This window comes from Zalophus californianus, chromosome X, assembly GCF_009762305.2.
Source record: "Zalophus californianus isolate mZalCal1 chromosome X, mZalCal1.pri.v2, whole genome shotgun sequence".
NCBI classification, from domain to species: Eukaryota; Metazoa; Chordata; class Mammalia; order Carnivora; family Otariidae; genus Zalophus; species Zalophus californianus.
In genome coordinates this window covers 27518165-27533788 of record NC_045612.1, presented here as the reverse complement: position 1 = coordinate 27533788, position 15624 = coordinate 27518165, and the positions used below count along the sequence as shown (strand labels likewise).

Sequence of the window (15624 nt, the reverse complement as noted above, 5' to 3'; positions counted from 1 at the left end):
CCAGCAACCCTCAGTTTGTTTCCTAGAGTTAAGAGTTTCTTATGGCTTGCCCTCCTGTTTTCATTTTATTTTATTTTTCCTTCACTTCCCCTATGTTTATCTGTTTTGTTTTTTAAATTCCACATATGAGTGAAATCATATGGTATTTGTCTTTCTCTGACTGACTTATTTCACTTAGCATAATACTTTCTTGGTTCCATTCACACCATTGCAAATGGCAAGATTTCATTCTTTTTGATGGCTGAGTAATATGCTATTGTTTATCCATTCATCTGTCAATGGACATTTGGGCTCTTTCCATAGTTTGGTTATTGTGGACATGGCTGATATAAATATTGGGGTGCATATGCCCTTCAAATCACTATATTTGTATCCTTTGGATAAATACTTAGTAGTGCAATTGCTGGGTCATAGGGTAGCTCTATTTTTAACTTTTTGAGGAACTTCCATCCTGTTTTCCAGAGTGGCTGCACCAATTTGCATTCCCACCAACAGTGTAGGAGGGTTCCCCTTTCTCCACATCCTCCCCATCATCTGTCATTTCCTGAGATGTTAATTTTAGCCATTCTGACCAGTGTGAGGTGGTATCTCATTGTGGTTTTTGATTTGTATTTCCATGATGCCAAGTGATGTTGATTTTCTCATGTGTCTGTTAGCCATTTGTATGTCTTCTTTGGAGAAATGTCTCTTCATGTCTTCTGCCCATTTCTTGACTGGATTTTTTGGTTTTGGGCTGTTGAGTCTGCTAAGTTCTTTATAGATTTTGATACCAGCCCTTTATTTGATATGTCATTTGTGAATATTTTCTCCCATCCCATAGGTTGCCTTTTAGTTTTGTTGATTGTTTGCTGTGCAGAAGTTTTTATCTTGATGAAGTCCCAGTAGTTCATTTTTGCTTTTGTTTCCCTTGCCTCTGGAGACATGTCTAGCAAGAAGTCGCTGCGGCTAAGGTCAAAGAGGTTGCTGCCTATCTTCTCTTCTAGGATTTTGATAGATTCCTCTCTCACATTTAGGTCTTTCATCTATTTTGAGTCATTAGATTTTTCCAGAAGTTTTAAGTACTTAAGAACTCTAAATTTGCCACATAGCAGATTTTGGTAGCCATCCCCCAGTGCTGGTGATCATGGGAAGGAAGGACATGGGGGACTAGGAGGAAAGTAGTTCTCTCCTAAAGATCTGTCTCTAATTTCTTAACCCCGCCCTTTCCCTTCTCCACTTTTACCTAGTGGCTTTTGGGTGATAAAATCTGTGTGGGCAATTTTACAAAGGCTTCAGAGTGGCCAGAGACTTCAGTTCTCAAAAAACAAAAACAAGAAACCAGACAGAATGGCAAGTCCCACTTGTAGATCACAATGTGATGGAGAGGGAAGCACATTTTTATAAGGTTTAGGGAAGACAGGGGATCAAAATCCCCCAAAGTGCAGACTTTGGGTGGCAGACTTCGAGTAAAGATCATCAAGAGGTAACAAGAAAAGACAGACCAGAAACCACGAACCTCTACCATCCCCCAGGCTCTCACTCTCCCTCTTCCTTTCTGCTGTTATTTACTGGATCTATGGTGGTCAGATCTGTTCAGTTACTGTCTTAACAGAGAGTCTAGGGCATTTGTCCTTAGTTTTCCAAACTCAAGGACTGTGGATGAAAAGCTCAAAAAAGGAAATCTAGCAAGAGGTTATAAGCAAGAATAATTATTTAAAGTTAAAAGGTAAGTGGAGAAAGAAAACCAGAATCTCTACCCTGATGCCACCATACCTACCATTTATCTCTTTTCCCCCATTTGCTCATAGCATCACTTGTCTGTTGAAGGTTTGGCGGTCAGGTCGGCTGAATTAGTGTCTTTGCTGAGGCTTTGGGGAGACTCAGGCCTCAATTTTCAAAACATCATGGGCTGTGCTTACCTACAACTACAGTGGAAATATGTGAAAGAAAACAGAACATGTTTTAAAACAATTGAACAGAAAGGAAGGGTGGCTAAGAGTCAGGCAGTTTCTGCTACTCTCTCCTAACTTCCTTCTTTCCCCCACTGTTCGTCACTGTTCTGTGTCATCTACCCATTTTATCTGTTTAGTGGTCATTTCTTTCACATTAGTCTTTTTACAGAGGGTGTAGAAGTATTTGGCATTTAGATTCAAACTTGAGGTGGGTATGTTGCCATTTCAAAAAAAAATCTAACAATTTTAGTTTTTATAATCTTGGGGACTGTCCATGGCCATTCGAACCATGGGATTTAGCAATATTTGATACAAAAAGAAAATTCTTTTTAAAAAAGGAGTTTCAGAAATAGGATGATGAAGAGTCAGCCAACTTGTGCCTGTTAGCCAGAACCTCATTTCCCTAAATGCCTGTTACCTCCTTTCTTTTTCTACCATGCTTCTCTCTCCATTTTGTCCGCGGGGGCCGTGTTAGTGCTCTCTGCCCCTGTGGAAGGATAAGCCCTCGGGGCAGTCGGTAGGAGCGGTGTTGTATAGGTCTTGCCAGCCAGAACAGTTTGAGGTAACCTTCCCCTGGCTTGATTTGTGTTGCTGTGGATGCAGTTCATCCCATGAGGACAGCCAGGCTGATTCCAATCCGAGGTGTGCCAGAACTCATTCCCAGGCATGTCTGTCATAAACCATAGTTTGACTGTGAAACTTCTAGGTCCTCAGTGGTATGGTTGCTGTGTGGTAGAAAGATGAGTGCAGAGTATGCCTCTAAAGATGTTTTCAAATTACAATGTGTCTATTGGAGAGGAAGATACCTAAGCAGGAATATGTGGGGGCTGCATGACAGAATGAAGCCTCCTGGGAGTATGTGGGTGTGACTGGTGATGTAAATTTGAGCTGGACCCCTCCCTTTAGTATCCCCGCCAAGAAAAGGTGAGGGAACATCTTTCTGGAAAGGAACAGTATGGTGAGTAAGCAGACCAAAGCGCTGGCTGTTATGCCTTAAGACAGATGTGAAAGTCCCGGGGTCCTCTCTCTCTCCCTCTCTTTTGTTAATTCTATGTTGCCATTTACCCTGCTCTGGATATTAGGAAAACAGGAGTGTGATGCTTATCAAAGTGTGAGGGGCATAAGAGATACTGCATCCTAGTATATGCTGTGGCCATTGACCCTGAAGACCAGGATGGTGGCACAAGCATTCTCAACCCCCTTCTTTCAAGGAAAGGTGCTCCCCTTGTCCAGCCCAGGCTTTTAAGACACGGGACAGCATCAGAAGGCCCACTCTTCATTCCCTCCAGCAGGCAGGTGCACAGTTGGTCAATGTTCTTGCGTAATACTTGTTAACTGACAAATACAGTTTGGCACAGTGAGTGAATTAAAGCCATTTGTTAAAATTTTGTCCCAGGCTCTTTATTTGTATATGTGTTAGGGGGTGGGAGTGGGGAGTTGGGTAACAGGCTTAAGCCCCAGTTGGAGCCTCTACTAGACTTCATACCAAGTAAGTCTCCTTGCTGATTGTAGTGCAGGGGGCAGCAAATGGAAGAAAGCTCTCTTAGTTCCCTTCATGAAGGAGGACTTTGGGACAAACCTCAACCTAACAAGTTAATGTTAACTTTGAAAACAGCTTTTTGATTACCAGAAAGGAGGAATGATACTCAGTGATGCAAACCCTTTGTCCAGTCCCCATGGACTCAAGGCCCACTTGTGAAAGCAAGAGGGAGGGGGCTGCAAGTAGTAAGTGAAAAAGCTGTTTCACGGGCCAAGATGTCCATCGACAGATGAATGGATAAAGAAGATGTGGTATATATATACAATGGAATATTATGCAACCATCAAAAGGAATGAAATCTTGCCATTTGCAATGATGTGGATGGAACTGGAGGGTATTATGCTGAGCGAAATAAGTCAATCAGAGAAAGACATGTATCATATGATCTCACTGACATGAGGAATTCTTAGTCTCAGGAAACAAACTGAGGGTTGCTGGAGTTGGGGTGGTGGGAGGCATGGGGTGGCTGGGTGATAGATATTGGGGAGGGTATGTGCTATGGTGAGCACTGTGAATTGTGTAAGACTGTTGAATCACAGACCTGTACCTCTGAAACAAATAATACATTATATGTTAAAAAAAAAAGAAGATAGTAGGAAGGGAAAAATGAAGGGGGGGAATTGGAGGGGGAGACGAACCATGAGAGACTATGGACTCTGAGAAACAAACTGAGGGTTCTAGAGGGGAGGGGTGGGGAGATGGGTTAGCCTGGTGATGGGTATTAAAGAGGGCATGTATTGAATGGAGCACTGGATGTTATACGCAAACAATGAATCATGGAACACTACATCAAAAACTAATGATATAATGTAAGGTGATTAACATAACATAATAAAATAAAATAAAATCCAACTAGTATTTTAATTTTCATTGACTTTTAGATCAATGTAAGGAAATATACTTTTATAATATCAGACCAAAAAAAAGAAAAAGCTGTATCACTAAAATATAAAGAAAGGTGAATTAAAAGAAGTTGGGGTAGGGGTGTGACTAGAGAGGCACACAGAGGGGACCCTTCTGGATATTGGTTACATTTATGTGTTCAGTTTGTGAGAATTCATCAGGTTATATACTTAAAGATATGTGTATTTTTCTATATGCTTGTTATACTTCAATAAAAACTTGGAATGTTGGGATGCCTGGGTGGCTCAGTCGGTTAAGCATCTGCCTTCGGCTCAGGTCATGATCCCAGGGTCCTGGGATGGAGCCCCACATCGGGCTCCTTGCTCAGTGGGGAGCCTGTTTCTCCCTCTGCTTTCCACTACCCCTGCTTGTGCTCTCTCTCTCTCTGTGACAAATAAACAAATAAAATCTTTAAAAAAACTTGGATTGCAAAAAAAACTTTAGAGGACTAACAGGTATATGCATTTATCAGAACTCATCAAGTGCTACATTTAAGATTTGTCTGTTTAATTGGAAGTAAATTTTACCAGAAAGAAAGAAAGATGCAAACAACACTGAACTCTAGTTAATGACCTGCCTGCCAAAGTCTTCTGGTGTGAAGTATACTAATGTCCACAACTTACTTTGAAATGCATCCAAAAAATGAAATGGATTGATGGATGGATAGAAAAATACTAATTGTGAAATCTAAGTTGAGACTATATGGGTATTCACTGTACAATTCTTTCAATTTTTTTATATATTTGAAAATTTTATATTAAAGTGTTGGGCAGGAGAGTCTAAAGAAGGGAGGAAGAATTCTCCCCATTTATGAATATAAATGTTGGCTTCAGTGCATTGAGGACCTAAATTCCACTACAACTAGCAAGAGCCAGGCATCCAGCAGCAATAGTGAGATTCCTGGGAGAAGTGTTCCAGAAGAGAGCAGAGCCCAGTGGAGCTGCCAGTACCCAGGTGGGGATGGCTTGGTGTGAACCTGAAGAGATTCCTTCAGAAGGCTTAGGTGACAGAGACACCAGATGGTAACCAGAGTGAGAGAAGAAAATGGTGGGTGACCTGAAGTAGATGTCGAGACTTGTTTATAAACACGTGTGAGACATACCCTGGGGTTTGTACCATCGTATACAACCAAGCTGTCAGTTTCACCCTTTGGCATTTCTGTAAGTCACAAATGTTGAAAGTACTCATCATTAGAATCGGAAGCAATCTGCTGTGCTTGGCATGTTACGCTCAAGAAAAAATTTTAAACCTCTAGTTAGGGTCAAACGTTTCAATACTTTCCCAGTTACAGGAAGCATTGTATTTGTACTCAGTGAAGAAAGACTAAAAATACAGGTAGATGAAACAAATCAAAACATTTGCTTGAAGTTGGCACCTGTGTTTGTCCATGCAGCAGCTATACTAAATAAAGACACAGGCACTAAAATGGAAGAATGCATATTTTCTCCATCGTGCCTATAATTTTGGAGACATAGAGCCCTAAGAATTAGTCCATAGCCAGCATTTTTTTTGTATCTGTCCTCATCGTTGTTGTTGTAATTGAGATGTAATTGACATATAACACCGTGTTCCAGGTTTTCTTGATTGGTAAAGAGTGATCCTGAGGAAGGACTTTTCATTTCTTCCTTAGCGTTCTAACCAACAGATAGAGTTAAGAACGCACCACCTCCCACAATAATGATTCTCTTTCACTCTCTTTCTAGGGTTTTACCGATATCTTGCTAGAAAGAGTCATGCACGGGGGAGCCAACATTACCGGATTCCAGATTGTCAACAACGAAAACCCTATGGTTCAGCAGTTTATTCAGCGCTGGGTGAGGCTAGACGAAAGGGAATTCCCGGAAGCCAAGAATGCACCACTAAAGGTAATGTCCCATGGCATGCAGAAACCTTAGGCCAACTTTTCACAGCATCTCAGTATGGCCTTTATATATTTACGGCCATCCTGTGATCGAGTGGTCTTCACTCAGAAGTATTTCAACGATGCTAAAAACCAAGCGGCAGGTGTTGCTGCATTGGAAAACTAAACTTGCAAATAAAGAAGCAATTGAGAAGGAGGTCTTTTAAAACCCAGGGTTTGGCAATGTTAACTAATTTTTTAATGAAGTTCATTTGTAACATGCTCATAACAATTTACAATATTATAAGAACCTGAGTCGGGCAAAGAGTGGGGGCTGTGGGAATAGGTAAGGAAGATTGATAGTCTGAAACAGAAAATTAGATTTTACATTATTTATGTGATTGCTTTGTGTTAATAAGTTTCATGAATCTCAGTACACCCAAGTGAATTGGGCTCTCATACAGAGTGCGTGTTGCCTATACGTATATTGAATGGATATGTTTTGCTGCCTGGAAAAGTATCTTTAAAAATAATTGATTACCTAAGTTGCTCATTTTCATGAAACCAAGATAAGAATATTAAAGGTAGAAAGTCATGCTTACAGTGCACATTTTTCACATGCGTTCCCCTATGGATAGAAATCCTATTATTTAAAAATTAGGAATTAAAACAGATAAATTACGGGAAAGTTATTCATGTAACACAAAGGATCCTTCAAGTGTATGTTTTAAGTAACCGTTCCCTCAGTGCATCGATCCAAGTATGACACAGACTTTAAATTCTTCCTTCCTTATATAGTGAAAGTATGTACCTACCATGGCTGTGGGATCCCTGTGATCAAGATAAAGAATCAAAGTAGAGTCAAGGCCTTTCCCGTAAAAAGGAAAGGGGGTGAATAGTTCTTTTCTCGTGGCTTCAAGATACCCATCCTCACATCCTCCCCAGCAAGAATAGAATAAGGGAGAACAAAGGGGCCATAAGACCAGACAAGAGACACATTCTGTATCACCTAGTCAGGTCCACCCTAAATGAGTCACATCAGACCATAATACAAGTGGGCCCTGACTTTATACAATTGCTATGTTCGAGAAAAGTAGTAAGTTACACATAATTTGTTCATTCATTTAAGCCACTCACTAGTTTAGTGGTATTCTGTAAGTTGTAGTGATTATAGTATACATGCTGGATTTTTCCAGGGAAGTCCCATTTTAAAACGTTCTGTCCCATGGTCAGATCAGGTGTCCTTATATGTTTCAGCAAGTATGGTTACAATCCCTGTGATGTTAGGGTTAGGGTTTGCAGTCCAATTTTTTAGGATAATTATTTTAATTTTTATTGAGATATAATTGACTCACAGCATTAAGTTAGTTTTAGGTATATAGCATAATGACTTGGTAGATGTATATATCTCAAAATGATTACCACAATAACTTTATTTACCATCCACCACTACCGTAGTTACAATTTTTTCTTGTGATGAGAACTTTTAAAATCTACTCTTAGCAACTTTCAAAATACAATACAGTACTGTTAACCATAGTCACTGTGGTGTACCTTACAAACCCAGGACTTGTTTATCTTATAACTGGAAGTCTGTACCTTTTCGACCACCTCCACCCACTTCGCCTACCCCCACTCCCCACCCCCCACCTCTGGCAACCACCAGTCTGTTCTCTATTTCTATGAGTTCGGGGTTTTTTGGTTTTTTTTTTTAGATTCTGTATTTAAGTGAGATCACACAGTATTTGTCTTTCTCTGTCTGACTTAATTTCATTTAGCATAATGCCCTCAAGGTTCATCCATCCTGTCACAAATAGCAGCATTTCCTTCCTTTTTGTGGCTGAATAATATTCCACTGTATGTATATACCATATTTTCTTTATCCACTCATTTGTTGATGGACACTTAGATTGTTTCCATGTTTTGGATATTGTAAATAATGCAGCACTGAACCGCAGATATCTTTTTGTAATAGTGATTTTGTTTCTTTTGAAATAAATACCCAGAAGTGGAATTGCTAGATCATATGGTATTTCTATTTTTAATTTTTTGAGGCACCTCCATACTGTTTTCCATAGTAGCTACACCAGCTTACATTTCCACCAACAGTGCAAGAGGGTTCTCTTTACTCCACATTTTTGCCAACACTCATTATTTCCTGTCCTTTTGATTCTAGCCATTGTAACAGGTGTGAGGTGATATCTCCTGTGCTTTTGATTTGCATTTCCCTGATGATTCAAATTTTGTACTTACATTCAAATTCAATATACTAAATCCACCCACTACATTTAAGTGAGCTTATACAAATTTGGATTTTCATAAACTGCCTGTCTACTGCTTTGCCATCCTTAGATTTAACAGATAATAGGTAGAGTCAAGAAATTCATTTATGCAATATTTTAAGAGGTACCTACCAAGTGTCAGGCACTGTGTCTTAGGCACCAAAAAAAAAAAAAATGGACAAGGGTAAAAGGATGAAAAGTATACTACAGAGTAGTTTATGTTTGCTCAGAAGTTGTAGAGGTTGTACAAAAGAGGAGAACAATCTTAGCTCTGGATTATTCATTGATAACTCATGGTATGTATAAAGTAAAGTTCTCAGAACTTGCTGAGAAGAGGGGTTTGTAAGTAAAACCCTTTAAATAGCTTAAGAAAATGGAATCTATAAATAGATGGTTACAACTTTCAGATTGCTTTTGCTTAGTATTAGTCATGGAAACTCGCTCTATAGCAATCAGACAAAAAGCCCATTTTAAAAAATGTTAATATTTTTGATTAGGAAATAAAATTGTCTGGAGATTACAATCCTGATGGTTAATTTATTCTATATTTTATGAATGTTTCCTTTTGGGGCTTTTTTTTTTACATGCTCACACATTGGTAAGTAGGAGCTGAAAAAGTAGAAATTAAATAGCTCTTTTGGCATGGCTTGGAATCGCAGACTATTCATGCAGTCAGCTGGAAAAGAGATCATCACCATGTTGGCTTTATGTAGTGCTAGGATGGACAGACACAAAGATTTTTTTTTCCACGAGAGAACATATGCCCCCTGTTATAGTCACACTTGAAGATTTGTTCCTCAAAGAAAAGTAACATGAGGAAAGTCAGAAAAGTAAATTGATAGTCGTAGAAATGACAATGTATTCTATTCCTCTTGGTCGTATTTGGACATACTATAGAGAGAAAACTCCCCCTAGGACATTTTGCTTCATTAAAAAAAAAAATCAATAGAATTTTATATCCTCCCAGTATTTGTCACCCCTGGAAAACAGGGGCCAGCTTATTTTAATCAGACTTTGTTGATTCATTTAATAAAAAGGCCTCTACCCCGTCAAATCACAGATAATCAAATCCCTTGTATTAAGTGACTGGCCTCATCCCTAGTAGAGCATATCAGTATATCCAAGGAGTAGAAACTAAGTGTTCTTGCCTCAAAGAGGCAGCATCATGAAGTATTGCCTGTGAATTGTCACTGTTATCAGATATAAAACTCAATAACAATTGTAATTTTCTACAATCGAGAACCAGCTTTGGTTTTCTGCTCCCCCCAAGAAACAAAAACTGATTTATTGCTGGCCAGAGGTCCTAGTTCGCCAGAAACATGGTCCAGACAGAAATGATTAATGTTTCCCTCCAAATTAATTTCAAGCTGTCTAACTTAGCTATTTCCATTTTCCCCTAAGTAAACACCGGACTTGAATTTTCTATTACAAACAGCAATAACCAATCTACATATGCCATCCTGTAGCCTCACACATATTTCTTTCTCTATAAAGGACCTGGCCTTTTAGGAGTCACTCACTCAAGACAAAACACAGTACGGAGAGCAAGGGAGAGACGCCCTTGAGCCATTTGATCTTAATAATCTTAACATGTGGACACACGAGGGAAGAAAGATCATTCTAGAATGAATCAAAGTCGGGCTTGCCCAGAGAGATCTCTTGATTCAAATAATTAAGAGGGTGACTTTGTAGAACAAGAGGTGGAGATGAATGAGCATTATAAGGAGCAAGGCAGGTTTTGAGGGCATCATTTGTCATGATACCGTGTTTTCCATACATCCATTTCAGTATACATCTGCACTGACGCACGACGCAATACTGGTCATAGCAGAAGCTTTCCGTTATCTGAGGAGGCAGCGAGTGGATGTGTCCCGGAGAGGCAGTGCTGGAGACTGCTTAGCAAATCCCGCTGTGCCCTGGAGTCAAGGAATTGATATCGAGAGAGCTCTAAAAATGGTAAAGACCATGATGGCTTTTTGAGGTGGGGGCGGGGGCCTTATAACAACACACAAAAAGTGAGACCTTGGTCTGGAGAAGAGCCATCCAAAAAGGGAATAGGATCAGAGTCTAAGAATGTCAGAGTGTGCAGAAAAATGAGCATGGATATGTAGTCATCAAAATCTAGAAATCCCAAACTAGAAGCTTCTAAGCTTCTTCCTTGATGCTTGAGAAATGGCCAATTGAGGACTAATGAATATTTAGTTCTGTGCCACACCGTGGGTGGTAAAGCAAACTCACTACCCTCAAGAATTATGGATTGAACATGTAAACAGCTTCAAAAATTTTAAACTTTCCAGAGATATGGTGTTACTTTAGGGGGACTGGGATATTCTCTAGGAAGCTCCTAAGTTGAAGGTGGACATTACAGCAGCATCCTCTGGCTCATCAAACAGCTCTTGAGTTTGGATGGACTGTGGAAAGGAGCCAGTGTGGTAGTAGTTCTGTTGCCAAAGAGAACCTTTCTGCATGCTATCTTCATGGGGAAAGGCAGAAACCTGCTATATTTCTAGGCCTCCTTAGGAAGCTTTTCCCCAATGCCCCAAAGAAAAAGCCTACAGAGAAGTACAAGGAATCAATAGACAGTCAAATGCGTCACTTGTTTTTAGTATTTACTGGTAGGGGATCATTTAAGGCTTCAGGTAGTATCCTTGGAGCAGATGTCACTCTTCACACCAGGAGTAGTATCGGTCGTTCATTGCAGCTTTCCCAGCAAGAGCACTTTCCTGAATATTTTGCTTTATGCCACATGTGCCTGCATGCATTAAAAATGAGCCTTGGAGAGTACAAGCCTCTCTTACTTCTACTTATCTAATTATCCCAATGTTTGGGACATCCAAAGAAACAAAGAGATAGGCAATGATAAGATAATTCTGTGCACAACCCAGCAACGAAGAACTTGTAATGGTCTCCTAATGTACATCATTTTGTGTAGTTGGCTCTCCTACTGCTGCCTTCAATTTGCCAAGTTGGAAGCATTCAATCAAAAGGGGTTAGTAGCCCCTGTGTCTCTCTCCAAGAAAGAGATATGACTCATTCTCCCATCATGTAGATTTTTATGTCATTGTGTCAGCTCCCTAACAAATGCCCTAAGTGTAGTTTTATGGAGGTAGCACTGCACAGTTTTGAAGAGCAGTTAATTAAATTCAACCTTCATAGCAGTTACAAGATTTGTACTGTCAGGTGAAACATAATGATGAGTGAAATACAAAACTCCCTCAGAGTAAATCAAAAAGAGTTTTCATCAACAAAACCTCAAGGGGCGAGTACCAGCATCTCCAACGGACTCCCCATTGATGACACAAACAACCACCTTCCCCAAATAGAAAACTGGCTGCCAGCGTAAAGGATAAGAAATGCATTTGGCTAGAAAAAAAGCAGATTGATCATACTATTGCACAAATAGTGTCTGCATGTCTAACTCACTGATAAACTCGAGTTAGAAGCCAGGTAAGTAACCTTCCTCCCAGGCCCCAAGGATCAAATGCACAACTGAAGGGATGCTTTACCAGTTTCTACAGGCCAACCTCTTCCTATTGCTCCAGAGAGGTTGGAAAGTATTGACCTTTCCCAGAAGCAGATGCTCCCTTTGTGCTAAATGCTCAGTAAAACTCCGCTGTTCAGAGGGACTACAAGGGAGGATGGTCTGGAGTACTAAAGGTTTTACTATATTAAAAGAAATCCCATTTTATTTGAGTTAATTAAAAGTGAGAATGCATGTGTAAAATCATCCCTCACTGTGACAAGCGCATAGTTGTTGCTCAATAAATCATTCTCTTCCTTCAAAGAAATCTGGCAAACAAAATCATTGCCTGATAGAGGCGCCTACAGGGCCTGTTTTAATGAATAAATAAGCACACCATTCATTCAGTAAATATTTATTGAGCACCAATGACTATGTATCAGGCTCGAAGTTGGTATGCAAACATGAAATAAGAGGAGGAGCACTCACACTTACATTGTTAATATACAAACAAGTGTTTTTAAAGACCTTAAAGCCACTTGAAAATTGGGTAATCCTCCTCCTCACAATCTACAATACAAATATCAGCCTGAGCCTGATTGACTGAAATATGTCACAATTCCAAGTCATCAAAACTTGTCCCTTTGTTCAGTAAACGTGTATTAAGCACCTGCTCTATTCCAGTCCCTGTACTAGTTGCTGAGAGTCCAGGAAAAGAATGTCTCTCATCTCAGATGTTCCCTGTCTAGTAAGGGAGATGAAAATACAGAGATGATTAAAATGGTATGGTAGTTAGGTTCTCCAGAGGCTGCTATGGGAACCCAGAGGAGAAGCACCAAATATAGATTGGGGCAGAGGGTGATTAAAGAAGGGATCCCAGATGGGATGGTGGGAAACGGTAACTGACATTCACTTCGGTGAAAATAGACTTCCCTCTGAGGGGTAGTCTAGTCCTACTTCTGCTCACCAAAAGTTTTAATCCTGGAGTCTCGAATCTCCTGGACATACCTAGACCGTTGTCCAGTTTCTCTATCATGTCCAAATATGCTAGATCTTTAGAAATATGTCATTCTTTAAAAAAAAAAAAAACGCTGTATTTATTTGAGAGAGTGAGAGAGAGCACACTAGCGGGTGTTAGGGGCTCGGGCAGAGGGACAAACAGACTCCCTGCTGAGCAAGAGCCTGATGCGGGGCTCGATCCCAGGACCCTGGGATCGTGACCTGAGCCGAAGGCAGACACTTAACTGACTGAGTCACCCAAGGGCCCCTGAAATATGCCATTCTTAAAGAGACTGGAAGCTTTGCTGTTTTCAGTAAGGAAGGATTTCCTTAGTAAGTTCCTATGCCAGTGTCCCTGCCTGACCTACCTCCTCTCCTAGAACGCAATGCTCAGAGTAGAGTGTAAAGAATCCTTCATGCATCCCAGTGTGCACCAGGCAGGCTAAGTAATTTCTGTCTCAATAAATGACCTTTGCTTTAACTGGAAGTGTGACATCACCTTCTCTGCAAGCCTGAGCTGACAGTAGTGCTTCGGTTTGTTGGGTCAGTAGGACAGTCATCTTGTCCTCAGGAAGTCCCACTGGAGCCTTTCTCTTTCAACAGGAATTTCATTTTCCTGTTAGGGCTAAACAAGCCCCCGTCCCTCTCACAAGATGCTCCCCAATATTTGGCATCAATTTTCCCTCCTGCAGCTCAAGCCCATTACCACTTCTGACTTGCTTAGTAGCTTGTCACTTTCTATAAGTTTTAAATATTCTAATCCTTTCATCCTAGGAAAATGAGACAGACGTTTTTTCTCTGAAGCAAATTCCTTGACCCTTACTCACCAGATGAGTAATTCCAGTGACTTTTATTTATAAAGGGTCTTTCGTGCAGTGTCCCTGGACTGTAAAATAATTGGTAAGGAAATCTTTCCACCCGGCAGAGATAGCCTTTTATTAGTTCATAATACTGGGACCAGACCCAGGAAAAATTGTGGCCTACGTGAATCTGCAGTTGGCATCCCAAATCAGGGTCCAGGCTCTTCTAGTACCTCTGTCTTTCTTATCTAGTACTACACACCCCTGATTCCTTAGACTTACAAATTTCATCAGTGTGTGGTTTATTCCTCCAGGGCCTAGCTCACTGCTACCTGTTTGTAGCTGCGCATAAGTTAAATAAGAGGAAAACTTCGTCTTTGTTACTGTGACAGCTGGCAAATGTGGAACACTCTCAAGAAACAGAACCGAATTCATTGCAATCAACAATAATTTTATTATAGCTACCATGTATTGCAAAGCATACTATGTGCCAAGTGCTGTTCTAAACTCTACACGTGTATAATTCATTAAATCTTCCAACAACTCTGAGGGATAGGTGCTAGTGGGATTTCCCATTTTACAGATTGGGACACTGAGGTACAAAAGCATTAAGGAACATATAGAAGGTCATATGGTTAGTAAGTGATGAAGCTAGAATGTGAATCCAGGAGCTCCAGAGCCCATATTATTGAAACCAGTTTATGTGATATTGGGAGTGTTAAGACACAGACACATCCCTCACGGAACTCATAGTTTATAAGAAAGCATTATGCTAGTTAAGAATACCCTTCAGGGGGCACCTGGGTGGTTAGGTCGGTTAAGCGTCTTCCTTCGGCTCAGGTCACGATCCCGGGGTCCTGGGATCGAGCCCCCGCATCAGGCTCCAGGCTTGGTAGGGAGCCTGCTTCTCCCTCTGCCTCTGCCTGCTGCTTCCCTTGCTTGTGCTCTTGCTTTCTCTCTCTCTGTGTCAAATAAATAAATTATATCTTTAAAAAAAAAAAAGAATACCCTTCAAGCTGGGGCGCCTGGGTAGCTCAGTCAGTTAAGCGTCTGCCTTCAGCTCAGGTCATGATCCCAGGGTCCTGGGATTGAGCCCCACGTCAGGCTCCCTGCTTAGTGGAGTCTGCTTCTCCCTCTTCCTCTGCCCTTTCCCCTGCTTATGCTTTCTCTCTCTCTCTTTGTCTCAAATAAATAAATAAATCTTAAAAAAAAAAAAAAGAATACCCTTCAGGCTATTCCCTTAAGAAGAGACTAATGGTAGAAATTTCAGGCCCTTGAAAAAGTGGTGGTAGGGCCTTCACTGTATCATATAGGTAACTGCCTATCACCCACGCAAAGCTTCACAACTAAAAGGCACACCTAGAAAACACTGGGGAGGAAATGAAGATCTGTATAGACTGATCTGGTGGATTTAGCTCAATGACTCAAGATAAAAGATCTCCACGATTCTAAGATCTGTCAGTAGACCTCATCTCAGAGACTTAGAAGGCAACAATGTGGTGCTATTTAAAATATTTACATTTTCCCTTTCTACTAGGTGCAAGTACAAGGAATGACTGGAAACATCCAATTTGACACTTACGGACGTAGGACAAATTACACCATCGATGTGTATGAGATGAAAGTCACTGGCTCTCGAAAAGTAAGTAACCAAACAGATGTCCAAAGAAAAGGTCTTTCAGAAGGCAACAGCACTCCAATGCAAGAAAACAGGTGTTAGGAAAGACACACAAAGCAAATTCCCACACGTTATTTTTGCCTTTCTGTTGGTGAGCAGCGTAGACATGATATGGAGTTGCTTTGTGATCAAAGTGTTCCATCTACACATTTTGAAGGGAGCATTTCCCTCTGAGTCTGGTCCTATAAAAG

The 15624-nt window shown here is 40.6% G+C and overlaps 1 protein-coding gene across 6 annotated transcripts in view; it reads left to right on the top strand.

The window, feature by feature from the left end:
• GRIA3 (glutamate ionotropic receptor AMPA type subunit 3) overlaps positions 1 to 15624 on the top strand; it is a 279988-nt gene that overhangs the window by 175212 nt on the left and 89152 nt on the right. For all 6 annotated transcript variants that reach the window (XR_003522558.2, XM_027607886.2, XM_027607887.2 and 3 more), the window contains 3 exons: positions 6078 to 6239; positions 10285 to 10452; positions 15293 to 15397. Coding sequence is in view for 5 of the 6 variants with exons in the window: in XM_027607886.2 (XP_027463687.1) it covers positions 6078 to 6239; positions 10285 to 10452; positions 15293 to 15397 (435 nt within the window). In the remaining variant the exon portion in view is untranslated. The remainder of the gene's footprint in view (positions 1 to 6077; positions 6240 to 10284; positions 10453 to 15292; positions 15398 to 15624) is intronic.